The sequence below is a fragment of the Corvus kubaryi genome, unplaced genomic scaffold (assembly GCF_017639235.1).
Source record: "Corvus kubaryi isolate FWS band 111438036 unplaced genomic scaffold, C.kubaryi_AGA036_p1.0 78, whole genome shotgun sequence".
In the NCBI taxonomy this organism is placed as follows: Eukaryota; Metazoa; Chordata; class Aves; order Passeriformes; family Corvidae; genus Corvus; species Corvus kubaryi.
Genome location: NW_024582065.1, coordinates 1,592,796 through 1,618,106, shown reverse-complemented (window position 1 = coordinate 1,618,106; position 25,311 = coordinate 1,592,796). Strand labels below are relative to the sequence as shown.

The following is a 25,311-nucleotide window of genomic DNA, read 5'->3' as shown; positions in this document are numbered from 1 at the left end:
TTAAAAATATGCATTTTCCTTTTTTTAAAAAAAAATGTACAGTCAGATTTGAAGTGGATCTACAAGAAGACACTCAGCTATCTTTAAGAAAAGTAAACCTTGCAATGCACTGCACACAGTTTTCTAACCAACAAGAGCCAGTGAGTTGGGTGAACTGCAGCGTTTCCTGAAGGAGCTTCACTGGCTTTTTGTTTCCACCACATGAGCAGAGACACTCAGAAGGCAGCACAGGCTCAGTTCCTCTCCTCTCAGTCCTGCCCTGCAGCCAGAGCTCAGCGTGAGGCTGGAGTGGGCACGGTGGGCAGGGGCAGCTCCATGGAGGGAGTCTCAGTCACTTCAGCCGGGCTGGGCTTGCGGAGCTCCAGTTTCTCACCGAGTTGGTTGTAAAGCTCCTTCACAGCTTCCCCACTCTGCAGAATGAGAATCAGGGAGGGGAAACAGCAGAGTCACACTCCATTCCAGCCAGAACACCAAGTGTGCCTTCACCCCGTGTGCTCAACACAAACCAGCACAGAAAGAGGGAGCCATGAGGGAATTAGGCCACAGCTTGGTACAGCTGGAAAGCAGAGCTCGTGTTCCATTAAACAAAGTCTGCAAAGGCAGCTGCTTTCATTTGCAATCAGTTTTCCCTTTCTCCTGCTTCCCTTCCTACCTGCTTGGTGGGCTCCAAAGCCTTCTGGAGAGACTCTAGTTTGGTTGGGGCCACTTTGTGATGCAGATGGAGCAGCAGCCTGAGCACGTGTCTGTGCACATTCTCCTTCCTGCAAGAGCCATTTGAAAACAGAGTAACCAAGACACACAAACACCACCTTGTAACAAGGAAGCAACAGCACCAGAATAATTCACCCCACCACAGACTTTGCTACAGATTTCCAAAACCCCTGAGAATTGTAGCTTCTGTAAGGGGCTAACTTAGTGTAAGCACTAACACTGCCTTAGACCTTCAAGGATACAAGGAATTGTTCGACAGGAGTGGATTACCTGCACAACCATGAGGAGGGAGGGGGAGATTTCAAGCACAGAGTGTGTGGAGGAAGCAGCAGCACATGCTGCTATGCCCCAGCAGCAATTTCAGTGGCTTTGGGAGAAGCTTTCTAGATGCTGGTCTGCAGGCCAGCAGCTAAAGCACAGTGCCTGACCAGAGGTAACAAGAGATTTTTGTGTGCAGATGATATTGCAAAGAGCTGAAGTTAACTCTACATATCCAGAGCTACTGCAAAGCCTGAAGGATATTCTCCTCTGCAACTCCAACTTAGGGATAATGAATTACAGTTTAGATAATCATTCACAGTCAAGACATAACCATTTTGCTGATAAAAACTTCATCCCAAAACATAAACCTTTCCTTAAAGGGAAACAGCACCAGGATAATATTTCCACTGCCTGTGAAGAATTTGGTGAACTATTAAACCATTGTTCAAAGCAGTAAAACCTCAGTCAGGCATTCTGTAAACTGCCTCTCTCCCAGTGAGAAAAATCTGCTTTACCTGGAGCAGGCAGTGAGGAAGAAGCCATCAAAGAGACTGGTGCAGAACTCCTCAAGTGCAAACTCATCACTGAGCAGGGTGAGGTTACCAGTGAGCAGATGCAGGAAAATGTCACTGAAGGCCAAGTCACTGAATGTCTCAACTAGAAAACACAGAAAGGAAAGAAACAGAGACTGACAAGGATGTGCCAAAAGCTGTCCACACAGCTCCTGCTGAAAACCCTGCAGTGAGGTTTCATCATAGAATGGTTTGGGCTGGAAGGGACCTTAAAGCCCATCCAGTGCCACCCCTGCCATGGGCAGGGACACCTTCCACTCTCCCAGGCTGCTCCAAGCCCCATCCAACCTGGCCTTGGGCACTGCCAGGGATCCAGGGGCAGCCACAGCTGCTCTGGGCACCCTGTGCCAGGGCCTGCCCACCCTCCCAGGGAACAATTCCTTCCCAATATCTAATCTAAGCCTACTTTCTTTCAGTCATTTTTTTTCTAATTTCCTTTGAAAACAGGCAGCCCAAGCAGGTGGCTTTGATCTTTCAGACATAAAAGATTAGGAGCAGATTGCTCCAGAGACCTCCTGCAACTCATCCCAGAGGAGTCAGTGAACAAGATAATACTGGTGAAAAAATTAAGGCTGTGTTCAGTCCTATTTTGTTACCAGTTTTTTCACCACACACAGCCAAGTCCCAGCAACTTCCGGCCACCTGCAATCACCCTGGGCAGCAGCAGAATTAGGGCACCTGCTCTGTTGTCTCTCACATTCATTCCAAACAGTTTTCAGCTAATCTCGTTGCGAATGGAGCCCCTGATGTAAGGAACCACTGTCCCTAAATGCTCAGATCAGCAGAAAATTGCAGCCAAACCCACACACTCCTACAAGGACTCACAGCTAAGTCACCAGAAGAGCCAAAGGCAGAACATTATGTCCCTGGCTCTGACATCCCTTTCACTCCAGGTTTAGTGGCCTCCTGGGTGTCCAATACAAGGCAAAGAATAGAAGATGAGACAAAAACTTACCTAGTGCTGGCAGGAGCCTAAGGAAAGCATTCTTATTCCTCTGTTTGGTGATGTGAAGGATGTAATACAGCCCAATCTCACAGGCTATTCTGTTCTCCTGCAGGAACCTGTTACGGCACAAGCAAAGTTTATTCACTGATAAAGCTAAAACAGATTATTTAAAATTTTAGATCTTTTATTGAAGAGATTTAAAGTAATTTTGGAATAGTTATCAAGTAGGTACAGCAGTGGCTAACCTCAAACCCACTGAAGAGCAGCTACTCAGTGAGTGAGCAGATGGATCATCCCCCCTATGTTCACCACCACGCTCCAGAAACACTGAACATTCAGCACACAGCTGGATTTAACAAAGAACATTTATAATGTATTCATTATAAAAGTGCTATTCAAAATGGGCTCTAGAAGGAGCCCAAATACTCAAAAACTATACAAAGTCCAATGCTGTGTTAGTCTCCCAAAGTCAAATACCAACATTGTCATAGAGGAGAGTACAACTACAGTATCCCAGATTCTGGCACACAGAGAAGAACTGTGCTGGAAGTTAGTGGAAGATTTGAACACAACAGAGCACACAGAGGTTCTAATTATCTTTCTGACATCCCTGGAGTGACAGGTTTTCAATAGAGAAAGAGTGGGGGTGCCAAAAATGCCAACTTTATGATTTCAAATAGTGCTCTTCAGCACGGGCATTCAGCACGGTCCAGTGTGCTGCACCCAAAACTCAGCTTCCCAAAACTTGGGAAGCTGAACAGAGACACCAAATACTCTCATACTGAATGAGAGCATGGCTATTATGGAAATTACTTTATGTAGATGAATTTTATTTGAGGAAGCACAATGGAAAGCTGTTTTGTTAAAGGGAAAGTTCAGACTTGATGAATTAGCACTGAATCTCATCCCAGGAAGCCTTTCCTTTAGCACAGGCAGTTTTTCCCTGTCAGTTCTGGCTGGCTCCCTGCTGCTTTGGTGTCAGGTACCTACTTGGTGAAAGCCTCGGGAATGGTGCTGGGGTAGGGGATTGGTCCCTTCTCCTCCGAAGGCAGCTTCTGATCCACAGTGAAGGTGTGGTCATCCACCACAAAGGACATCAGCAGGGGCAGGAACCTGGTGATCAGCTCGGCTTCCTTGGAGGGAGGGAGGGAAGGACAGAGGGAAGAGAACAAAGCCATCATTAATCACTTCATGCCACCTAATGGTGCCGAAGTGCTCTAACAAAAGCCAGGCAGTGTGAGGAGCCTCACCCCACACTGAGGAAAACCAGCGCACAGACATCCAGTTCCAGCCAAAATTCTTGAATAATTCACTTCCACATGTTCCATGGTAATTAGGAAAACTCTGCTTCATCTCACTACAGAAATACTCCTGCTCAACCCCCTTCTTTGGACAATTATGCAGCAATTCTTCTGAGAGGCCCTTCCCAGCACTGCTGCAGCCACGAGATGTGTTCAGGATGACATCAAACTGCTGATATCAACAATTACAGACTCCCAGCATGGCCCAGGCTTATTTGTGGTAACACAACCACAAATAAATCACATTTTAAAGACAGATTCAGAGACTCCCTTTGGAAAGAAACTCAGCATTTTTCCTTAGAGTTCATGAGAGAACGCAAATCACAGCACTACCTTCAGAATTACTGGTCACTCTCACTGCTACAGTTTCAGTGTTAATGCACACCCTCCCTGTGGTGAATTTCAATGTTCCAGCAGTCAGGAATAGATGTATTTTGGAGACTTCAAATGTCCCCCTAGGTAAACATTTACTGCTTTATAGTTCAGAACAGAAACAGCAAATTCCTCCTGAGGAACAGCCCTGCTGTGCAACACCAGGGTTGGCCCTCGTGCTCTCAGCTGAACTCCACCAGAGACTCCTGTCACACTGGGAAAGGATTTCCAAAGCATGGAAAAGATTCCAGTCAAATGTGGCACTACACAAAACTGCTGTAACAGAGAGCTGGAAGGGAAAAACCATTTTTCTTGTCAATGAAAAGCTTCTAAACTGCTACCAGAGTTTTAGACCAGTCCTGGAAATCCTGCTTTCCTCATGCAAGACGTGTTCCACGAACCCACCGGTTGTGTACAAGACTCCAGGAAAAATGAGAGAGCAATGAGCAACCAGTGCAGTATCTAACAGAGGTACAGGCTGATTTTAGAACAGTAAGGACCATGGAAATAAAAAAGCAGGTAACGGAAGCTCGCAGCATATCCACTGCTCTGTCACCACTGGTTTGTTCCCAAGAAAGCTCTGATGAGACATTTGGAGAACAAATGTTAAATCAGGAATGCAATAAAATAATAAACAAGTCTAAATTTGATTCATTGTGTTAAAATTCTAAACATCAAAAGGGCTCACCATTTTTGGTTCCTTGAAGACTTGGCTGTCAATCATGTCCCAGGCCCCCTGTCCCAAAGACAGCATCCTAAGGAGCAGCAGCAGATCTGGGCTTTCCTCGAATTTTAAGGGGAGAAGAAAAACAGCTATTTTGATCTTCCACATGAGATATTTATTTGGAAGTAGTGGTTTATATTCAAAGCTGTTCTGGATTAGCAGCTTTAACCAACACTGCTTAAGGCATTCAGTTCTTCAAGTTAATTGAAAACTGATCCTCAAATGGGCATCAAATAACTGACACACCTGAGGGTTTGTGGGGGGTTGTAAATTTATAATGCACCAGGAAGTTTGCAGCCATCTGAGCACATCTTTTTAAAATGTGTCCAGCCCAATTAGTGCACTAAAATATATCGTGTGACAGGACAAACCAAGTCATCTCAGCAGAGGAAAGAAGGAGAAAGGGTGTGTAAGAATGCCAATGGGTTTTTTTGTTTGTATTGTGTCCCGAAACCCAAACGATTTTCAGTCTTAAACTGTGACAAGGAAGTTATTCCATGCAACAATAACATTTAACGACTCAGGGATAAACCCAGCAATGGCTCCCGTTGTTCAGACACCTGTCAAGGTGCCCTTCTTTAACACTTCAGCACCTCCTGCAGACTCCACTTGCAGGAACTGTGTTTTAGCTCAGCCACCAGACCAGAACAGTGCAAACAAACCCACGGCATTCACTGTGGCAGGAGAAAGGTGCTGCTGTCAGACAAACTGATGGAAGGACAAAGCAGGGAGGCACAGATTCTACACATTATTCTGTATTTGCACAGCTGCCAGGGCAGAATGAGCCATGCAAAGAATTTACAGTCAGTTTGGAGAGTTCCAAAATGCCCATGTCCAAACAGCTCCTGCAGAGCTCTGCAAATGCACAGGAATCATGTTTCCCTTATTCCAACTGATTATCTGGGAACTTAAGGAGACTTGGACAGCGTCAGTCCTTCCCTGGTGGCTGCCAGTCAGCCAAGACCACAGTTCAGGTTAGGCACACAAGCTGCAGTGCTTACCCTGGGTAAGGTGTCCTGCCCAACGAGGTCTTGCAGGTGCCTTATGGTGCTCAGGGCTAAGGTGTTGATGGCAAAGGGATCACACAGGATCATTGATAAGTCCCTGAGAAGAAGTAAAAATCAACACTTGTCATACATAACCAACAACCCCATTGTACAGATCCATACCCAGCTGTGTGCACCTGATGAACCTTCTCCTGCCTTGCAAAGAAATAACATTCATGGTTGGTTTTGACTTGGAGGAGCACAAAAACAATTGCTGAGAGCCTTCTGCACTGAGATCTAGCACAAGATCTCCCACAGCCAGCTGAAGCCCTGCTGGGACACAGCCCACAGGCAGTGGAGCTCTGGTGGCCCCAGCATTTTAACCTGGCAGGTTTTGACCATCTCCAGAGTGCTGAGGACAGAAAAGTCTCAGAGGCCTTGGAAAAACAACAGGTAAAAGTGATTCTCAAATAGTTTAAAATACCAATGGGCAAAATCTGAAAGTACCAGCTAAATAAAATACTGTGAGGGCACCTTCCAGAAAAGTAAGTGTGGCAGATCACAGCAGGGGTGTCATTTGGAGCTAATGGAGTACTTTAACTGACAAACACCACCAGCCCATTTTCTCTGGGTTTAAAGCCAGACAAGACATTCATAATAAGTTATTCTGACTCCCTAACAAAGGCTCTTGAATTTTGTTATGAGGCCACAGGGGAGACTCAAGAGTGGCAAGTGAAGCAGTGCAAGCTCTGCCACCAGGATGTGCTTGGCTGTGCCCCAGGGCACTGGGGGATGTTTGGGATGTGACTGCACAGAGGGGCTGCTGGAGGTTTGCTGGCTTTAGGGAAAAATTAACACCTTCAGCACCTGTCGGACGTTGAGAGTGCCAGGAACCCATTTTCACTTTCCCAATGAACAGCCCAAGTGCCTTACCCCAACACCTGTTCTTGTCCTTTCTTCACTCCATCCAGGAATCCTTGCAACTCCCGAGCTCTCTTGTTGTCCACGAACTTCTCCCGAATGCAGGCGTCGAGGCACCAGGTGAACTGTCACCAAATGGAGGGAGCTTTATGAACCCATTAAACCAGCAATAAAACACATGATGGCAGAGAAAACAGGCTCAGAATGACTCCCCAATATCTGGAATTAAGACGCTTCATTAATGCACTTAGGCATGGTACCACACTGGTCACAAACACAGGGCTCAGAAATGCCAATATCCCAAAAGGAGGTCAGGAATGCCCAGGGAAGTTAACCTGGGGATACTTTCTGCCCTCCCAGGAAAGGCATTCCCTGGGAACTAAGGAGCAGGCATTTATTCAATCCACCACTGCCCTGCACACCTGTGGATTTACACAAGTAGGAGACTGAGAAAGAAGCGGCATCACTTAGAAATACAAATTTGGTTTATTTTGGCCATTGCAATAGCACTCTCACTCTCTAAATAAGGGGATTTTCACAGTGGAAGTGTTTCTGCTTTAGAGCTGTATTAGTAAACTAGCTTTTAAGCATAATACACAAGGCTTTTTCAGAGAAAAGCCTTGTTCCAGGTCAGAGTGATGCTACCATGAACAAGGGGCCAGTGACAAGATCCTGCTGTGACATTAACACATCTGTCACCTCCCAATACTTGAATAGTTTCATGTGTCCTTATAATTCAATATCCAAAGTATTCACTGTTACACACAGAATTTACTGACAGATGGAGCATATCCACAACTGGGAGGGAAGCCTGGAGTAAGAACCTGGGGCGAGCTGATGGTTTTTATTATTTCTGCAGCATCTACACAGATTAGATGTCGGATTAGACCTTGCTTTTAACACTGCCAAAGTTCCCTAAATTTGAATGATTCATGGGTTATGAAATGAAAGCAAACTACTGCTTAACCAAGATGAAATTTTCACCTGAAGGTCCAAGGAATATAAGATGACATTTAGGTTCAAGGTCTGAATTCTCTTTACAGGAAGGACTCATCTTCTCTGGGCTTTTTCCAGAAAACTCTCCATAAATACCCCCATCTGTCCCACATGATTGGTACCTTGTGACAGGGGTCAACAGTGCAGATCTCACTGATCTCCAGGTCATGCAGTGACATGAGGAGCTCTGCCCTCAGCGTGCAGTAATGGACATTCCTGGTGCGAAGGAACAACGTCCTCAGGAACTGCAGCACCATATCATAGAGCTTCACGTTCTTCCCAATCATCTGGGTCAGCTTCTGCACCACCTGAGCTCAGGGTGGAAGAGATGTGGGCTCAGCACCAAGAGATGCTCTCATTTCACACACACACAAAATTAAAATTAATTCTGTTACGTGATTTACCAAGACTGAAGCATCTGCAGGGACATGAGGTCCTGAAAAGGAACTGTTTACTCCAAGGCTTCCAGTAGCATTTGTCCGAGAGACATTTACCAAACCTTCAACAGCCATAACAGGTTTTTATCTCAACCCACAAGTTCCTGTCTTTTACCCTTCTGATTCTCCCCCCACCCCCTCAGGGGGAGTGACCGAGTGGACGTGTGAGGCTGAGTGCCCAGCTGGGGTTGGTGCACAACTCTACAGTGCAAACCTGGAGTAAATTGCACCAGGGCATTTACACCCAATTATTTTGAAAGCAAAACAGGCCTAAAACAACCCCTCATGTAACAGATGTGCTGCCCTCTCTTAAATTATGGCTTTACACTGCCTTATAGTTAATTTAATTCAAAGAGGAACTTTTCTGGATGCCAATTAACTACAGCTTTCCATGTCCTTCTCCATTTTCACAAAAAAAAAAGCAACTTCAGTTGAGCTATGTCCACTAAAAAAGGTCCCAAGAAAAGAAATTTAACATATTAACATATTCAAACTGATGTGATAGAGCTGAACAGCTGAAGTGTATTAAAGCCAGACTGAACAACAGAGAAAAAAATCTGGCCTTGCTTTTTTTTTTTTTTTTTTGAAGTGCATAAACAGCTTAGAAAATTCATCAATTATTACATAACTACTAAAATAATTCCTGCTGCTTTCATGAAGATGTGTAGAAGAAAATGGCCTGGTGTTTCTTGCATTTGTCCAGCTGAACAACTTCAGCAGCAAAGGTGGGCAGGGGAAAACAGCCCCTGTTATGTGATGGTTGACTGAAAGCTGATCAATTCCCCTCACCAGCACGATGTGAGGGTTCCCTTGTCCTTACCTCTCCTTGACGCCTCGTTTTGGGAGATGGACTGAAGAAATTTTGCAGGAAGGAAATATCATTGCTGAAGAGAATGTTCTCCTTCTCCAGGATGTATTGCTTCAGCAGGGGTGACACCTCATCCCCAAAGAGAGCCTGGTTGTCCTGCCAGATCTGTCTCTTCACCTCCACAGCACAGGCCTTGTACAGGTCCTTATCAGCCATCACCAGCTTCAACTTCTTCTCAGGGACCTGCAATCCACACATTCAGCTGTCAGTGAACTTGACTTTTTAGGAAGCTGCATGGATTGAAGAAAATAGGGAAATAGTCTCATCTGATTATGAAAATATAAAATGCTTTTTGCATTAGTCCACTGAGTTATTAGCAGATACAAGAATGTATTAAACCTTCAGTCAGTCCCCAACACTGAATAACACACCTGCAGAAGGAGCAGAGTCCACCTGCCAGAGCCACAGCAGAGATGCCACAGCAGTGACACACCATGTCACACCAGCACAACCAGTGCAGTGGTCCTACCTTGGGCAAGTGCTTCATGACACACATGACCACGGGCTGTATGGAGGGCATCTTGACCAGGGAAAAGCTCTTCTCTAGCAGATCTTCCAGCTTCTTGTATCTGAAAACATGGAAAAGCACCAAATTAAGTACCATGGAGCAGTGAAGAAACAAAGTGGCTCACTTCAAAGCCACTGCAACTCAGCGCCTGAGGAACACAACTCTCCTTTACAGAAGTCACCCATCCACTGTATTTTCACGCAGAACTCCCAGCTTACTCTAAGGAACAAACAAGACTGCTGACAAACCTCTCCTCGACCTTCCCCTCCAAGGCGATGGCAGAGACCCTCTCCAGCAGCTTCTCCCGCAGCTCATCGAACACGGACTGGTGGAACTCGAGCCGGGGGGTGCCGTGCAGGTCCAGGAAGGGCAGGGCATACTGCAGCGAGGGCAGCAGCACCCCGTTCTCCGTCTGCAACACGAACCGCAGCGAGGACTGAGAACGGCACTCGGGATAACAAAAAAAGCGAGGAAAACCCCCAGACAACACTGGGGACCGTCCCGTGCTCCCTGTCCCCGCACAGCCCGGCCCCACACGGCACCTCCGCGGCGCCCAACGCACCTGGAACTGCTCGATGGCCTTCAGCGGCTCCGTGCAGTTCGTGAGGGTCTCCTTGAGGTCCTCGCCATTGGCCACTCCCAGCTCCTGCAGCCCCGCGTACATCTCGGCCTGGCCGGGTCCGCGGGGCCGCTTCCCGGCTCAGCTCCCGCTCCCGATCCTGATCCCGATCCTGATCCCGCTCCTGATCCCGCTCCTGATCCCGACCCCGATCCCGATCCCGGCCCCGATCCCGGCCCCGATCCCGCCTCAGCTCCCGCCCCGGCTCCGCGCGGTCCGCCCCAGCCCGCCCCCGCAGCCCGCGGCCCCCGCGCCGCAGCACGAAGGTTCCGCGGCACGAAGGTTCCGCGGCGGCAGCCGTGGGTGTCCCCGGGCTCCCCGCGGGCTCCGAGCGGGGCCACCGCGGCCCGGGGAGCTCGGTGCGGCTCGCTGAGCGCCGGGCAGGGCGGACAGGGCTCAAAGAGCCTTTGGACAGCGCTCTCACGCACATGGAATCACAGAATGACGGAATGGTTCGGGCTGAAAGGGACCAGAGCGGGTCATCTGGTCCCGCCTTCCTTGCCAAGCACGGTCATCCCAGAGCGCAGGGCACAGGATTGTCCTGATGCTTCTGGAATATCTCCAGTGAGGGAGACTCTCTAGGCTGCCTGTTTAGTGCTTGGTGACCCACACAAGAAAGAAATTCTTCCCCATGTTCAGGTGGAGCTTCCTGGGTATCAGTTTCTGCCTCTTGTCCCACTGCTGGGCACCGCTGAGCAGAGCCTGGTCCACGCTCTGACACCCACCCTTTAGACACTCATACACATTGATGAGGTCCCCTCTCAGCTGTCTCTGCTCAAGGTTGAACAGGCCCAGCTCTCTCAGCCTTTCCTCGCAAGAAAGATGTTCCAGAACCTTGACCTACTTAATAGATCTCCACAGGACCTGCTCCAGGAGCTCCCACATGCTGGGACTGTTGGGAGTGTCCTGTGCAGGGCCCGGGATTGGACTGGATGATCCTTGTGGGTCACTTCCAACTCAGGAGATTCTGTGATTCTATGTTTCCATGCTCTAGCCAACAGCATTAATTACATTAATTAATTACATTAGCAGGGGGTGTCAGAGCAGCAGAAGTTGGGGTTCCTGGGGGTTTCTGAGGCTTCCCTCCTGGCTGATCACAGGCAGAGAGCAATGAAAAGAGGAAATACCACCAAAAACAGAGAAGTGGCCGTTCCCTATTCCTGGTTTGATCTTCAGATCCATCACCAGTCTGTGGACACGAGCAATCAGCCAGTTGTGCACAGTTTTGTTCAGAATTTCCATTTTCAGGCATGGGACTTTGTGGCACTGTCAGGAGAAAGCAGCATGTGTTTCATAAAGTCTGAGCCTTGGTTATTTTCCGCAGGGAGGCTGTCAGGAAGGGGGGTTCAGATCCCCCAGAAGGCTGGCACACAGAGCAGCCCCTGCAGTCCCCTACCCACAGCAAGGGCCAAACCAGCCGGAGTCTCTGCAGGTGGAAACCCAAACACGCAGATGTTTCTGTGTCCCAGGTGCCACCTGAAAGTGGCCAAGGAGTCAGGTACAGTTGGAAGAACCAGACAGGGTGTCTGTCCTCTTCCCCACCCCAATGGACCTGAGGGGAAGCACCCCAGGTCCACCCTGGAGCCCTCAGAGATAAAGTTAAATCCAGTGACAAGGAGTTTCCCCACTTCTAATCTGGAAGCTCACACTGCCAGACGTGAAATACCAAAGGGATGAGTTTTGCCTGCTTTCTGCTTATTACACAGCTGAGTTAACCCCACATTTCTGTTTACCTCAGCCCCGTTGCCTGGGGCGGTTTCGAGGTTGCAGCGGTGCCCTTGCAAAGCTCGCACTGGGACGGGCACGGAGCTCTGCTGTTATTTATGGACAGCAGCGATGCAAGGGAGCGCTGCCTGACGCATCGCAGCCGGGCCCACGCTCCTTGTGGTCCCTGTGGCTTGGGGCTGGGCTGAAGTCAGAGCCTGGCCCCGGCCACGCCTTTCTGCTCTTTTTAAAGGTTGTTAAAGCAGCCGGTATCAGTTTGCTGCTCCACTGCTTCCTCTTTGGTGAAAGGAGAAAGTTCTTCATGTCTTGGCGTGAGCTGCTTCCCCCCTGGCTGGTGATCGTAGCGGGACTGACGGGCATCGTGCTGCTCTGTGTCTCCACCAAAGATGTGCCCATGGCCCCTCTCAGGACCAAGGTAAGGGCTCTCGAGGGGTGAGACAGGCAGTTAAACTGGGCTGGTTTGTTGCTTTTGACATTCACTTTATTACTGAGCTACTTACAAACCGAGGAGGGGACTGGAACAAGGCTGTCAGGACAGGTTGGCATCTTTCAACATGCTGTAGCTTTTCAAGCCAGAAACAAGCTGACCCCTTTGGTTGGTCAGGGAATACAGGCTGGATATGGTCCATGGATCAATGGAGATGCTCAGGGCAGGCTGAGGGGAGGCAGCCCATGTCAGGAGCTGCCCCAGAGCAGCAAGGAACCAGTGGCGTCAGTGCAGGCTCCTCTCGAAAGTCAGTAGGAATGTGCCCCTGAACTGCTGCTTCTGTCTTTAAAAAAATGTCCTTCATGCCTTCTCCTCTTTGGTCCTATCGTGATTTCAATCGAAGAGCCAGCATGCTCCTCACAGCTGGGTCAGGTCTGGGGGGGTTAATGCCCACCTGCTCTGTCTCTTGATGCTCCCATTGCTGAGGTGAGCTCAGTGGCACACCATGGTTTAACCCAACAGGTTATCCTGTGTGTTTAGCGATAGCACCCCTCCTCCACGTTCCTCTCAGACACGAAATTGGATTAAAAACCCCTTTATTGCTCCGCATTCTGTCCTTTCCTAGTGTTGGGCACAAATGTGGTGATCCCTCCCCTTCTCCCTTGTGCTCTCAGCAGCAGCCTCTCATTTTCTGAAGGAGGAAAAAAATCCACATTTCTCTTCCAATGCCATTCCTTTCTTCCTCTTCTGCGGCAGCCGACGTGTCCCTGCTAGAAATCCGAGCTGTCACTGGTGTGGGAGGCTGCCAGCAGGCTCGGGCAGGGAGCTCTATCCTCCTTCCGCATTTCTGCTCCAGCCCAGCTCCACCAGCCCCTGGCTGGGGTGCCAGGACTGGTGCAACTGGGAGTTCCAGGAGGGCAGCAGGCAGCCTGCGTCGCTCAGAGGCTGCAGCCAGCTCTGCCTGGTGCTGAAACCCTTCTGGTGGCATTAATATCAACCTCTCAGGAGGTTTCTCCTCCCACTCAGTTACAGCTCTGTGTGTGTGTGTGTGTGAGATACAGCTTTGACCACACGCTACCATGGAGTTCATGAGTTTCCTTCCTGTCTGTGTAGGAGATGTCCCAAACTGGGGTCACATAATAGGGGGAAGAGGAGCCCTAGGCTAGCTCTGGAGCTATTTTGGATGTGGGTACATCCAGAGCTGTACTGTAGGGTAGTCCAGTGGCCTCCACTTGCTCACCCTCCTCTACTGGGAGCAGCAAGGCTCAGTCAGCAGGAAAGAGACAAACAAAGAGACAGAGAGCCCTTGACCTGGGCAATAGCAGAGCTGTCAGGGGATAAGGGGCTGAGCTGGTCATGTTCACTGCTGCTGCTCTTCCAGCCAAGACACCATCTCTGTCTCTGAGGGGCTGCTGTGTTGTCTGTGCTGGTTGCTGCAGCTCTCACAGCTCTGCACGTATCAGGGCAAACCCAGCCTGTCTCACACCGTCACTGCAGTGGGACATCAAAGAGACACAGGACTCCTGGCTTCCTCGGGAGAAGCGAGCTGCAGCCCTCCAATTCCTGCACAAAAGCCTGACAAACCAATCAGCAGCAGCTTGAGTCCCAGAATCAGTGGAGAACTCGTATAGTGCCATCTCCCACTGCTTTAGGACCTGTTTTTCCTGAGCTCCAGGTGGCTCAGCTCTCAGGGGAAGCCCTCTGCCTGGTTTCAGGAGCAGCTCCAGCACATGCCTCTGTAGGGCTGATGTATGTCTGGGCATTTCTCCACTCCTGCTGTTCCTCATGTATATTCAGAAATGCAGATGGTTCCCTGCAAATCCTCTTCATCTTCTGGCTTCACCTGCTCTTTGAATGTAACAGGCAAACTCAAATACTGCAGTGCAGGCCCAGGGGTCACCCAGAATTGCTGTGTATGCTGGGTGACCCTGCAGCATCAATCAGCTTGCATTCAGTGGTGGTTTTCAGTAGAATGTTCTGGGTTTTTTCCAGTATGGCATTGTTCTGGATGCTGGCCCATCCCGCACCATCCTGTTCATCTACCAGTGGACAACCACCAAGGCAAACAAGACCGGGGTGATCAGAGGATGCAGTTCCTGTCCTGTGCAAGGTAAGGTGCCCAATTCCTGCTCAGTGCTCTGTGGGACTGGCATGGGATGGATGGAAAAACAGAGACCTGTGCATGGATCAGGGCCACAAATTCCTTGGCTCCTGCACCGCCCAGCTGTGCACTGAAATAGTGAGGCACAAGGTGCTTATTTTCAGCATGGCTCTTCTCTACTGGGCAGATTTAGCCACACACAGCTGGACATCAGGTACTTAGCAGTAACAGGATTTTGGGGCTGCTGCAGGCAGGGAAGCACACAGAGAGGATGGGGCTGGTCCTGATGTCCACATGGATCAGTGGCAGAGCCAAGGTTGCTGGAGCTTCTTACCCAGGAGCAGCCATGGAGACAAAGCTGACTGCAGATTCCTGGTATCTTCTGCTTCCTCCTGACCATGCCCTGGGCAGTAAGTGGGGTAGCTCCAGGACAACAGAGCTGCAAAGACTCCAATCCCCTATGTGGCATTTGACAGCACAAGCATGAGTTCAGCTTGCCTTTAGGTATCACATTTCAGAGAATTTTAGGATTTTCGTCATGAATTTGAATACGTTTGGCGTTACCAATACCAGCTGAGAGGGTTACATACATTAATGATGGGGTTTTCCTTCCCTATCTCCTAATCTTGCTTTGATGTTAAAGCCTGATTATAGCGGGATGCTGGGAAGGACTGAGCCCTCAGCAGCAGCATGCTGTGGGAGGGCAGCTGCACAGCAAGCAGGGAACAGGCTTTGTGCCCTTGCAGGCTGTAAACAACACAAATCACACACAGAAGATGCAAGAAGGTCTCCCTGAAACCTTGTACGTGTCCCTTGTTCAGTGGCTGGGTTCAGCAGCAGCTCTGTGAGCAGCACAAGAGGCCAGGTGTGAGCAGCCCTGTCTGCATGGCAGCACAGCCACAGCCCTGCAGGGGCTGCAGGAAAGCTGCAGCTCAGCCCTGCACAGGGCCCCAGACAGCAAAGCACGTGCTGAGGGAGTCAGGAGGATGGGGAAGGGAGGCTCTTCCTGGTTCAAAACCAACATTTAAGACCCCACTGACTTGATGGAAAAATGAGTCAAGGCTGGCACACAGCTTCCCTCTGCAAAGCACACTGGCTTCCTCTAGAGCAGGGGTGTCTTGCTTGCTGGCAGGGGCTTGGTGACTGGAGGAGAGAGGTGACACATCAGTCTCTGTGTGTCCTTTTGATTATTTTTAGAGCAACTAAACACATTTTTTCCTCTGTGGGCTGAGACAGCCTCAGCTGCTGCAGCAGTCGTGTGGCTGGGATAGATGTCTCAGCTGCAGAGCTAGGGTAGTCTTAGTGCAAACTCCTTCATTCCATCTTTGCCAGTCTCAGCTGTGTCCTAGGATAGCAATCTCTGGGGTAACAGCTCTCACAGTTCTCCCATAACTTCCCTTAAAATTCCATTCTGTTCCATGGTCCTCAGGTCCAGGAGTCTCCAGCTACTCAGATTCTCCTCAGAAAGCTGGGAAGAGCTTGGAGCTGTGTTTGAACTGGGCCCAGAACGAGATCCCAGCAGAGCAGCACAGCCAAACCCCCCTGTACTTGGGAGCCACCACCAGCATGAGGCAGCTGAAGTGAGTGAATGTTGCAAACCCACACCCAGAGATCAGCACACATCACGGGATCATTCTGCAGGCATCTCACCCTGTCTGCTCTGCAGTGTGAGCCATCCCTAATCTGCTAGTCAGGTAAACCTTCCTCAGGCCCTGAAGAGAGGAGAATGGCTTGGCTGTGTCTCCATCCTGTCCCCCAGGCAGCCATGAAGATGAGAGTCCTGCAGCTGCTGCCAGGTTGGGTAGCATCTCCTTCACAATTACAATTTCACAATTAGCGCTTGAGAAAACACCCATCAGTCTGGAAGCTCAAGTGTTTTCAGTTTGTGTGACAGCCCACATGGGCTTGCAGGGGTGTTTCTTGTCAGCAAATGGGAAATGGTGGTGGGAAGGTTCACCTTATCACACATGCTTTTGTGGACCCTGTTCTCAGTCACTGCATTATCTCCTTTTAGGCACTGGGGAAAAGTAAGGTCTGGAGGGGACCAGACCAGTTGGATGAGGCCAGAGGATTTCCTCAGTGACAGAGGGTACTAAGGTCCCAAATTCTTAAATGGTGGCACAGTTGTTCAAATCATCCCTCTGCTGTTCTTGCCTCTAGTGCCATGTGAGGGGAGAGGGAAGCAGCAGCAGGAGTGGAATTGTCACTGTGTCTCTGGGCTACTGCCCGAAGTGGGGAGCACAGCAGAAGCCCTGCAGTGTGCCCCCACTGCAGGCTGCTCCTGGCAGGGTCCTGTAACATCAAATGTGCCTTCTTTTTCTTTTGTGTTTAGCCTCACCCATCCCATCCTCTCTGACGGTCTCCTTGCAGCTCTGACTGGGACCCTGAAGTTGTCCCCCTTCAACTTTCAAGGGGCACAAATCCTGTCCAGCCCAGAGGAGGAAGCATTCAACTGGGTTGCTGTTAACTACGTCTTGGAGAACTTCTTCAAGGTAAAGGATGATTCTCCCTGGGGCACACAGAGCTGGGCTGAGCAGCTGCTGTTAACAGAGAGCCACAGAAACACATGGAGGGATGGGTAAACCCCTGTACTTTAAACAGTTCTTCAGCACAACTTCCACTGTCTTCCAGAGGAGGCAGCTTAGATCCAACACCAGCTGGTTGAGGTGAGGTGTTGCTGCTGTCTCTGGAGTGCTGTGGGATTGCCACTGGAATCCAGCTGTCCCATGGGGTGTCTTGTGAACAGTAGAGAAGCAGATTCTGTTGCTGCCAAAGCGAAAGCCTATCTCATTTCCTCTCAGTCAGACACCAGGGAGGCCTGGTCTGTATTTAGAAGGCACTTGCTAAACAACAAAAAAAAAAGTTTTAGTTTTTTGTGTTTCACCCATCACTTCTCAAGCCAAAGGGTCTCAAAAAGAACTCAGAGGGCAAGAGAAAGGTGGGTTAGACTGAGTTACCCCTCATCAGGGATGTGAAAAGCAGCTCTGATAGCCAGCAGCAAGCACACACTGGTTAGGGAATTGCCAGACCCATTGACAGCAGTACGGCCTCCCCCGGCCAGGCACAGAGTGTTCACCCCATGTAAACTCCCCTGCCTGTGCTGCCAACTTCAGCATTGCCAAAGTCAGTTCTGCAAGACTGCAGGAGATGAGGCCACAGGGTTCTTCTGACAGAAGGATCACTTTAGCATCAAGGCTGCACTTGAAACCCTTATCTGCCCTCTTGGAAACGTCCCTGCCATTCCCCACCACCCTCCCCGCTCTCCCCTGCTCCTGCCTGCTGAGACACTGCCTGGTTTGGCCATCCAGGCTGGGGAGCCCTGTTTGCCCCCACGGACTGTGGGAAGGCTCTGTGCAGGTGGCAGTGCCTGTACAATGGCTCCTTTGTTCCCTCCAAAGCCACTGGTTCAGCATCCTCGTGTCCTGTGGGCAAAAAAGAGTTGGGCAGTGGGGCACCATGGAGCTGCTTTCTCTCTGCACTAATGCTGGCACCTGGCTGTGACTGAGATGGAGAAGTCTCAAGGTCTGACCTCTCTTGTTCTTTTTGGGTCAGTACGACTGGCGAGGACAATTGGTCCCCTCTGGAAAGGGGATGGCAGGAGTCCTGTCCATGGGAGGAGCCTCAGCACAGCTCACTTCCGAGCTGGAAGAAGAGAAGCAGGCCCCAAAGGAGGGGGTGAGGCTGCAGCTCTATGGGCAGACACACAGGCTGCACACCCGCCAGTGCCCCTGCCACGGCACGGAGCAGCTCCGCAGCAGGCTGCTCTCCGTGCTCATCCAGGTGAGTGTCTGCCACGGGCACCTGCAAAGCTCCTGGGCACAACATCACTAAATGACAGCTGCACAAGGTGTGATAATGGGCAAAATGTCAATCACTTTAAAGTCAATGCCCCTGTTTGCATATATTAGAAAAACCCAGTGCATTTGTAAAACATTCTCTCTCTCCAAGCAGACGCACAGGCACCCATTCAAGGTTTTCCTACTTACAGGTTCTATTTGACTCCTGCTTAGTACACACATGCACAAAACTGCTCTCCAGAGGTGTCAACATCACCTTCAGGGTGAGGAGAGGCAAGGCTTGCCTTGGCTCCTAGGAACTGCTCCTCCATCCTGGAATGGGAGCACCCAGGAACCAGTTGGGGCCTTCCATTTGGGGTATTTCCTTTGCTGACTTTAACCCTGAAGCATCTTTAGAAGAGCAGTATTTCATTTTGAAAACATGCGGGTGTTTCAGTTCTTCCAAACTTTATTTCACTTGGGAAATGGGGGGGAAGAAAAGAGTGGTGTAAGATGGTACAAACTCAAGAATCACCTTAGTCTTCATCAAAACTATGTTTTTTCAGGACTTAACTTCTCCCTGCCCATCCACCTTCCTCCCTGTAAAGCCCCCCTGCCCTTATTTGAGACCTGAATGTCCCACATTGGACACCAGCTTCACCACAATTATATAGGGAAATTTCTAGAGATAAGAAACACTGATTCTTGTGGGGTTGAACCGTTTGGAAGGCAGATCAGAACAGCAACTAGAAAGAGTACAGGATGCATGATACTGTATTTGTGCTCTAAGGGAGGGTGGGTAGGGCTGGGACTCATCACCTCCCACAGCAGGTCCAGTCACTGCACTGGCCCCAAGCTCAGCAGGAGCTGGGACCTGGCTGGGCCTCGTAGTTGACCCAATGCCGTAAGATTTGGCAAAGCTTTCACAGCCTCCCTGCTTGATCTCAGCATTGTGGTGCTTGGGGAAAGCTGTTCCTAACCATGTTACATTCTGTCTTCCTGTGTGAAGCCCTGGGACGCCAATGTCCTCTCTTGCTGCCTCTGTCCTTGTTTTATTCTGTCTCCAGGATCAGAGAAGTGCTAAAACCATGTCCAATCCCTGCTGGCCCCTCAGCTACTCCCGGGAAGTGCAGTGGCAATCAGTGCATGCTGGGCCTTGTGCTGCCAGTGATGACACATGGGACATCCCTGGCCCCAAGGAGGTCTTCAACATCACGGGCTCCAGCAACCCCACTGCCTGTGTGAGACTCGTGCAAAGCCTGCTCAACTCTTCCTCTTCCTGCAGCTTCTTCAAGCATTCCCTCAGCAGTGCTCTCAAGCCTCTCCAGACCAGGTTTCTGGTGAGTTCTAATTTACACTGGGGTAAGCAACTGGTATGGGGAACCCATGAACTGGGACCAGTTTGACCATTAATAAATACAGTGGGAGCAGCCAGACCATGACACTCCTGCCCTCTCCCCCTCATTGCCACACAGCTGTTCAAATGTGGATCACTGGCTTCCCACAGTGACTGTGGTGGAGCTTTCTTCATCCATGTCTCCTCAGTGTCTGCTTCTGAGACCAGCTCTGGGGCTCCGCAGAGCCAGCAGGGATGGGACAGTCAGGACTTGTGTGCTGAGCAGGTCTTCCCACACCAAGTCTGTGGTAAAGCTGGAGATCCTCTGCCCCTCCCTTAGCAAACATCTGGTCATGCTGCACCACAAGCACTCTTCTATCTGAGAACCTGGATTCATTGTCCAAAGTCATGGGCTTGTTAAGCCAGGAGCAGCTCACGATCCTAGGGCAAGCTGAGTGCATTTCCAGGGAGGGAAGTTACGGACATTTCCCCAGCTCCCTGCTCCTGAGTCTCCCATGGACGTGGTGCCAAGGAGCATAGGGATCATCTCCCAGTCCTCAGCACTGGTGACACCACACCATGAATACTGTGCTCAGTTTTGGGCCCCACACTGCAAGGACATTGAGGGGCTGGAGCGTGTCCAGGGAAGGGAATGGAGCTGGGGAAGGGGCTGAAGCACCAGGAGCGGCTGAGGGAGCTGGAAAGGGGCTCAGGCTGGAGCAAAGGAGGCTCAGGGGGGACCTTGTGGCTCTGCACAAGTCCCTGACAGGAGGGGGCAGCCGGGGGGGTCGGGCTCTGCTCCCAGGGAACAGGGACAGGAGGAGAGGGAACGGCCTCAGGCTGGGCCAGGGGAGGTTTAGATTGGATCTTAGGGAAAATTCCTTCACCAAAAGGGTTGTCAAGCCCTGGCACAGCTGCCCAGGGCAGGGGTAGAGTCCCCACCCCTGCAGGGGTTTAAAAGCTCTGTAGATGTGGCACTTGGGGACATTGTTTAGTGGTGGGCTGGGCAGTGCTGGCTTAATGGTTGAACTTGAATTTAGACATCTTCTGCAACCAATATGATTTTTTGATTCTATGACCAGTCTATTGTCCAGGCAGAGCCAGGGAGGCTGCTGGATGCAGGCTGAGAACAGAGCTGTTTCCATCTCCAGACACCAACAGCTCTGCTCGTGTCCTTTGAGCCCTTCCAAGGCACTGGACCCAGCCCTGCACACCAAGGGCACCCTGGCAATGGACAGCCACTGCCCCTCACTTGCCAGGGGTAATTTCTGGTGTGCAGTGCAAGGACACAGAGCACACTCCTACCTGATGATTATTTCTGCTGCTGTTGTAGGTGGTTTCTGAGGCCATGGACTTCATGAGAGGAGCTGCACCCTCTCCTGACTTGGGCCAGGCTGTCAGGAGGCTGTGTGGGATGTCCGTCAGAGAGGTAACTGTGGAATACCTGGGGGTGCAGGGAGAGTGGGAAGCACGTTGTGTTGTAAAAGCCCTCAGGGCTCAGACTGACAGAGCTGTAAGTTAGTGGCTCCCTCAAGGAAAACTTAGATTTGTCTGGATTATGTGGGGTTTGGTTTTTTGTGGGGTTTTTTTTTTTCTCTTTTTTTTTTTTTTTTTTTTTACTTTGAGGAAACAGGTTCCACTTATTTTCTTTCCTCTCAAATCCCAGCTGCTGCTGGTAACACCTGGACCTAATTAAATGAAAAGCCACAAATACCTTTTACTATATTGTAAGGAGTAAACAGGAAGGCTGTCTACTGACTCCTGTACATCACCTTGGTCTTGCTGTTATTCTTCTGTCCTTCAGTGCAAGGGACACATCCACCCAGACTCCAGGGTTCCCATTTCATCTGGGCCCACAGAGCTCAAGCCAGGGGGAGTTTGTCGGTTCTTTCCTCAGTTGGTGGTTATGAGGTCACCCTCATTTGCACTTACACTGATGGAGCATCCACAGCAACATTCAAATGGGACAATTTCTCCAGGGTTTGTTAATGAGGCAGCAAAGCCCATAAGCAGTTCCCTAAAGCATTCTCTTCAGGAAGGAGGAGAAAGTTCCCAGTTCCAGTTGGGAGAAAGGCTGCAGCATTAGCTCAACCTAATTAGAGAGCAGGGAATCAATCCTACGAAGCAATTCACCAGCAAGGCAACCTGGCTGTCAGTCCTGCTGCTCTTGGATCTGGCTTAATAAGACGGGATCAAAGGCAGTAAAAGATGACACTGATTTCCACCCCACAGCCCAGGGAGTGCAGGAAATGTGGTTTCAGTCTGCACAGGACACAAACCCCTCCTCCAGTCCCACAGTCAGTCCCAGAACAGGACAGGAGAGATTATAGCAGACCTGAAATTCAGCTACTGAGTATTTACTTCTTTTATTTCCCCCTCTTTTTTTTTTTCCCTTTTTTTTTCTATTTTTCTTTTTCGGAAATGGCACCAGCTGATCAGAGAGTCCCAAGCAAGCCTGGATACACTTGTTGATTACTGCACTGAGTCTGCCTTCATCTTCCATCTCAGTACAACAGGATACACTCTTGACTTTGACTGGCCTGCTTGGACTGCATTCCAGAAGGTCAGTTCCCGCAGCAGTGTTCCCAGTTACCAGGGAGGGCTGGTCCCAGTACAGCCAGCCTGTTCCCACACTGACAAGCCCTAACCAGCTGGGCTTCTCCAGCAGGATGGTTTTGCAAAATGGATTCATAGTTGTGATAAACAAGAAAACCAGTGTTAGAGAGCTAGAGATGACACTTGTCCCCACTGAAAAACAGATGGGTCAAAAAACTTACCTGGATCAACACCATCTTTAGAAATCTGTGTTGACAGGGAAGGAAGAACAGCTTGATCTCCACTTAAGGCTAAGGACAAGCTGCTGATAACATTTCCTGAGCCAAAAGGTGCTTCCCTACTTTTTGCAACCACCTTTATACTCATGAGGGGTGATAAATTCCTTATAGAATCACAGGATCCTAGACTGCATTTGGATTGGAAGGAAACTTAAAGACGATTTAATTCTACCCCCTGCCATGGGCAGGGACACCTTCCACTATCCCAGGTGGCTCCAAGCCCCATCCAACCTGACCTTGGACACTTCCAGGGATCCAGGGGCAGCCACAGCTGCTCTGGGCACCCTGTGCCAGGGCCTGCCCACCCTCACAGGGAAGGATTTCTTCCTAATATCTAATAAGATAACCTAATCTCTAATAAGGTCTGAAATTGCTTCAGGATCTGGAGGCCCTAAGGACAGGGGGATTTGATTCAAGTCGTTCCCTTCACAAAAGAAAAAAAAGCCTGTTCCCAGACCTCTTCCCAGACCTCTTCAAAACTGGCAATCACAGCCATGGTCCCACTGAGCAGGGCTACATGGTGACCATCAGAGAAAGGCAAGGTAATGAGATAGGTCCGGGGCCTCCAGGGAGCCCTGCCTGGAAAGACAGAGGCAAGCAACATAAACATAAGTCTGAGGTTCAGCCAGGGCCAGAGAGACAACTACCCACAATGCAGACTTAAGATCCACTGGGAAAACCAGTCAGTAAGCAGAGAACAGCACTCTCCTACAGCACAGCTCAGGAGAGAGGGGCTGCCCAGGCCAGAGCTTAAATGCAGCTCCCATGCCCATGGGCAGAGGTGTGGGTGGAAGTGCCATTAAGGCCTCTTGGTGTACTCAGGGCACTGAGAGAGAGAAAGCTCCTCATTTCAAGGCAAATCCTTGGATCAGTCTCAGATAATACATACAAAGCCCTGGGCCCATGCACAGAAACACAGCTGGGGTCTAGGCCATCTCCTTCTCTTCTGACCTCTCCTTTTAATTTCAATAGATGGGTGACAGATCATCTGGCTGGACTCTTGGGTACCTGCTGAGTCTTACCAACACCATCCCCCAGGACAGCCCAAGCTTCCTCAAGGGGATTGAGCCGGGGGTCTGGTCCTTGCTCCTGATCCTCTTTGTTGTGCTGCTCATGGGCTCCTTCATGCGCATCTCGTACCGAGTGATGGTCAAGGAGAGCAGCTCCAGCCACAGGAACAGCAGTGCTTTTGATGACTGACAGTTTTCTGCGACTCAAGACTTGTCAGAGCACAGTTAACAGGGTCCAGACAGAAATCACAGAGGTGTAAGTCACTGGAGGATATAAGTCATTTTCCTGCAGGGCTCCCAGAGCCTCGATGTCTTATTTCAAATTGCTGGTACTTGGACTGCTGTACTTTGAGACAATGGATCCTGCTCCACAGGAAGTCTGTGATTCCTGGTGGATGGCAAGCTATTCATTCTCCAAACAAGAACAGCCTGCATGGCTCTTCCTTGGGCTACAGCTGGGATTACTCATGTCAGACATGAAACAATGCCTCTGAGTACGCACGCCCTGAGCTATTGCGATGCTAATACTGAATAATCCTGTCAAATCAGGAGAGGTGGTGTCTGAAAAAAGTGCTCTGTCCTCTTCTATGCCCACTTGAGAGATGATACCATTAGTGAGAGATTGCCATTAGTGAAGACTGGAAGAGCATTAAAATACAGTCAGAATATAACAGCCAACTGCTTCCATGTTCTAGGGAAAATGCAGGTATTTTCTGCCCAATCTGTCTGTGCTTCCATCTCAGTGATGATGTCCAAGTGTCCCTTCCAATGAATATTCCTGCTGACCAGGAATCCTTCAAAGCCAATCCTTCTTAGTCTTGGCCTCTACAAAATGCGCAGAGGATCAAAGGAGAAACAAAGGGCAAAAAAGAGTTTTTGTCTCTCAGCTGAGTCATGGCCACTCAGGGTTAAAATTGCCAACTTAAACTCTTTAGCCAGGACTCAAATTAACACATCTAATTTCACATTTGCTAAAGCTGGGCTCACGCTGGGCTGAGGTTCACCTGTTTGCTCATTTGCACTGACCTGCTTGCCTTGCTGACTCTGGAATTGTCTCAGCTGACACTGTCCTTTAGACCAGAGCAGACTCAGGAACAGAAGTTTTCCTAATTGTCACTTTCATATTAGACCATGCCCAGAGTTACTTTATGATCTAATAATCAGGATTCCCCTGGGACTTGGCAGTCATTCTGGCTCCTCTGGTCTGCTCTGCACGTCTGAAAGATGAAGTGCTGTACAAATTCTCTGTGTTACTGTGAAGAAAAGGAATCGATTCACAAACACTGTCCTTTGACTAAGGCATTTAGAGCTCACTTCTCAACTGTTTCAGAGACTTACAACACACAGGCTGTTAAGAGCCTCAGGGATGAGTGTCTCCCAGGCTTTTCAGACCACTTTAAACAGAAATGTAAATGCCCACAGATGCAGTGATGTGCCTTGCAGGATTTTTAAAGCTACCATGGCACCTAAATCCTTTCAAATCTGATTATTTGTCCCTTGTGCTCCCAACTGATAATGTCCGAGACACACACACCCACCATAATATTGGGGTATTCATACATTTTCAGGCCAATTAATGAAGATTTGGAACCTGTCAGTCAAGTTTTGAGGGGTGTGGAAATAGACCTAAACAAGCTTCATATTCATTTCTTTGAATTGTACGTTAGATATTTTTAATTATATCATGTCATTAAAGATGTTTTAATAGACTGTCTGTGTTATTCTTGGCAAGAGATCAAAGCAGGGGGGTTATTGTGAACACAGAGTGTTTCAGTGAGCAGGATGGGGGCTGCTGCTGCTGCCTCTACTCAAGAGCTGTTTTGCTGTATACTTTTGGGGTACACAATGAGAACCCCTGAAAGCACTTTCTTTCCACTGAA

At 49.6% G+C, this 25,311-nt stretch overlaps 2 protein-coding genes across 2 annotated transcripts; one reads left to right on the top strand and one right to left on the bottom strand.

The window, feature by feature from the left end:
* NELFB (negative elongation factor complex member B) lies at positions 1 to 10,386 on the bottom strand. The gene is made up of 13 exons (XM_042052590.1): positions 10,166 to 10,386; positions 9,852 to 10,015; positions 9,565 to 9,664; positions 9,048 to 9,278; positions 7,913 to 8,098; positions 6,807 to 6,919; positions 5,889 to 5,991; positions 4,852 to 4,947; positions 3,481 to 3,623; positions 2,500 to 2,606; positions 1,488 to 1,629; positions 653 to 761; positions 1 to 410 (listed from the first exon to the last, which is right to left on the bottom strand). Exons 1-13 carry the CDS (start codon positions 10,265 to 10,267, stop codon positions 273 to 275), a joined length of 1,734 nt encoding a protein of 577 aa, XP_041908524.1. The 5' UTR covers positions 10,268 to 10,386; the 3' UTR covers positions 1 to 272.
* A 1,655-nt stretch (positions 10,387 to 12,041) lies between these two features.
* Positions 12,042 to 25,141, top strand: LOC121676282 (ectonucleoside triphosphate diphosphohydrolase 2-like). Its single transcript, XM_042052591.1, has 9 exons — positions 12,042 to 12,362; positions 14,367 to 14,484; positions 15,905 to 16,055; positions 16,808 to 16,967; positions 18,028 to 18,255; positions 19,319 to 19,591; positions 20,921 to 21,016; positions 22,019 to 22,150; positions 23,394 to 25,141. The coding sequence occupies exons 1-9, from the start codon at positions 12,249 to 12,251 to the stop codon at positions 23,619 to 23,621; spliced, it is 1,500 nt and encodes a 499-aa protein (XP_041908525.1). The 5' UTR covers positions 12,042 to 12,248; the 3' UTR covers positions 23,622 to 25,141.
* The last annotated feature ends 170 nt before the right edge of the window (positions 25,142 to 25,311 follow it).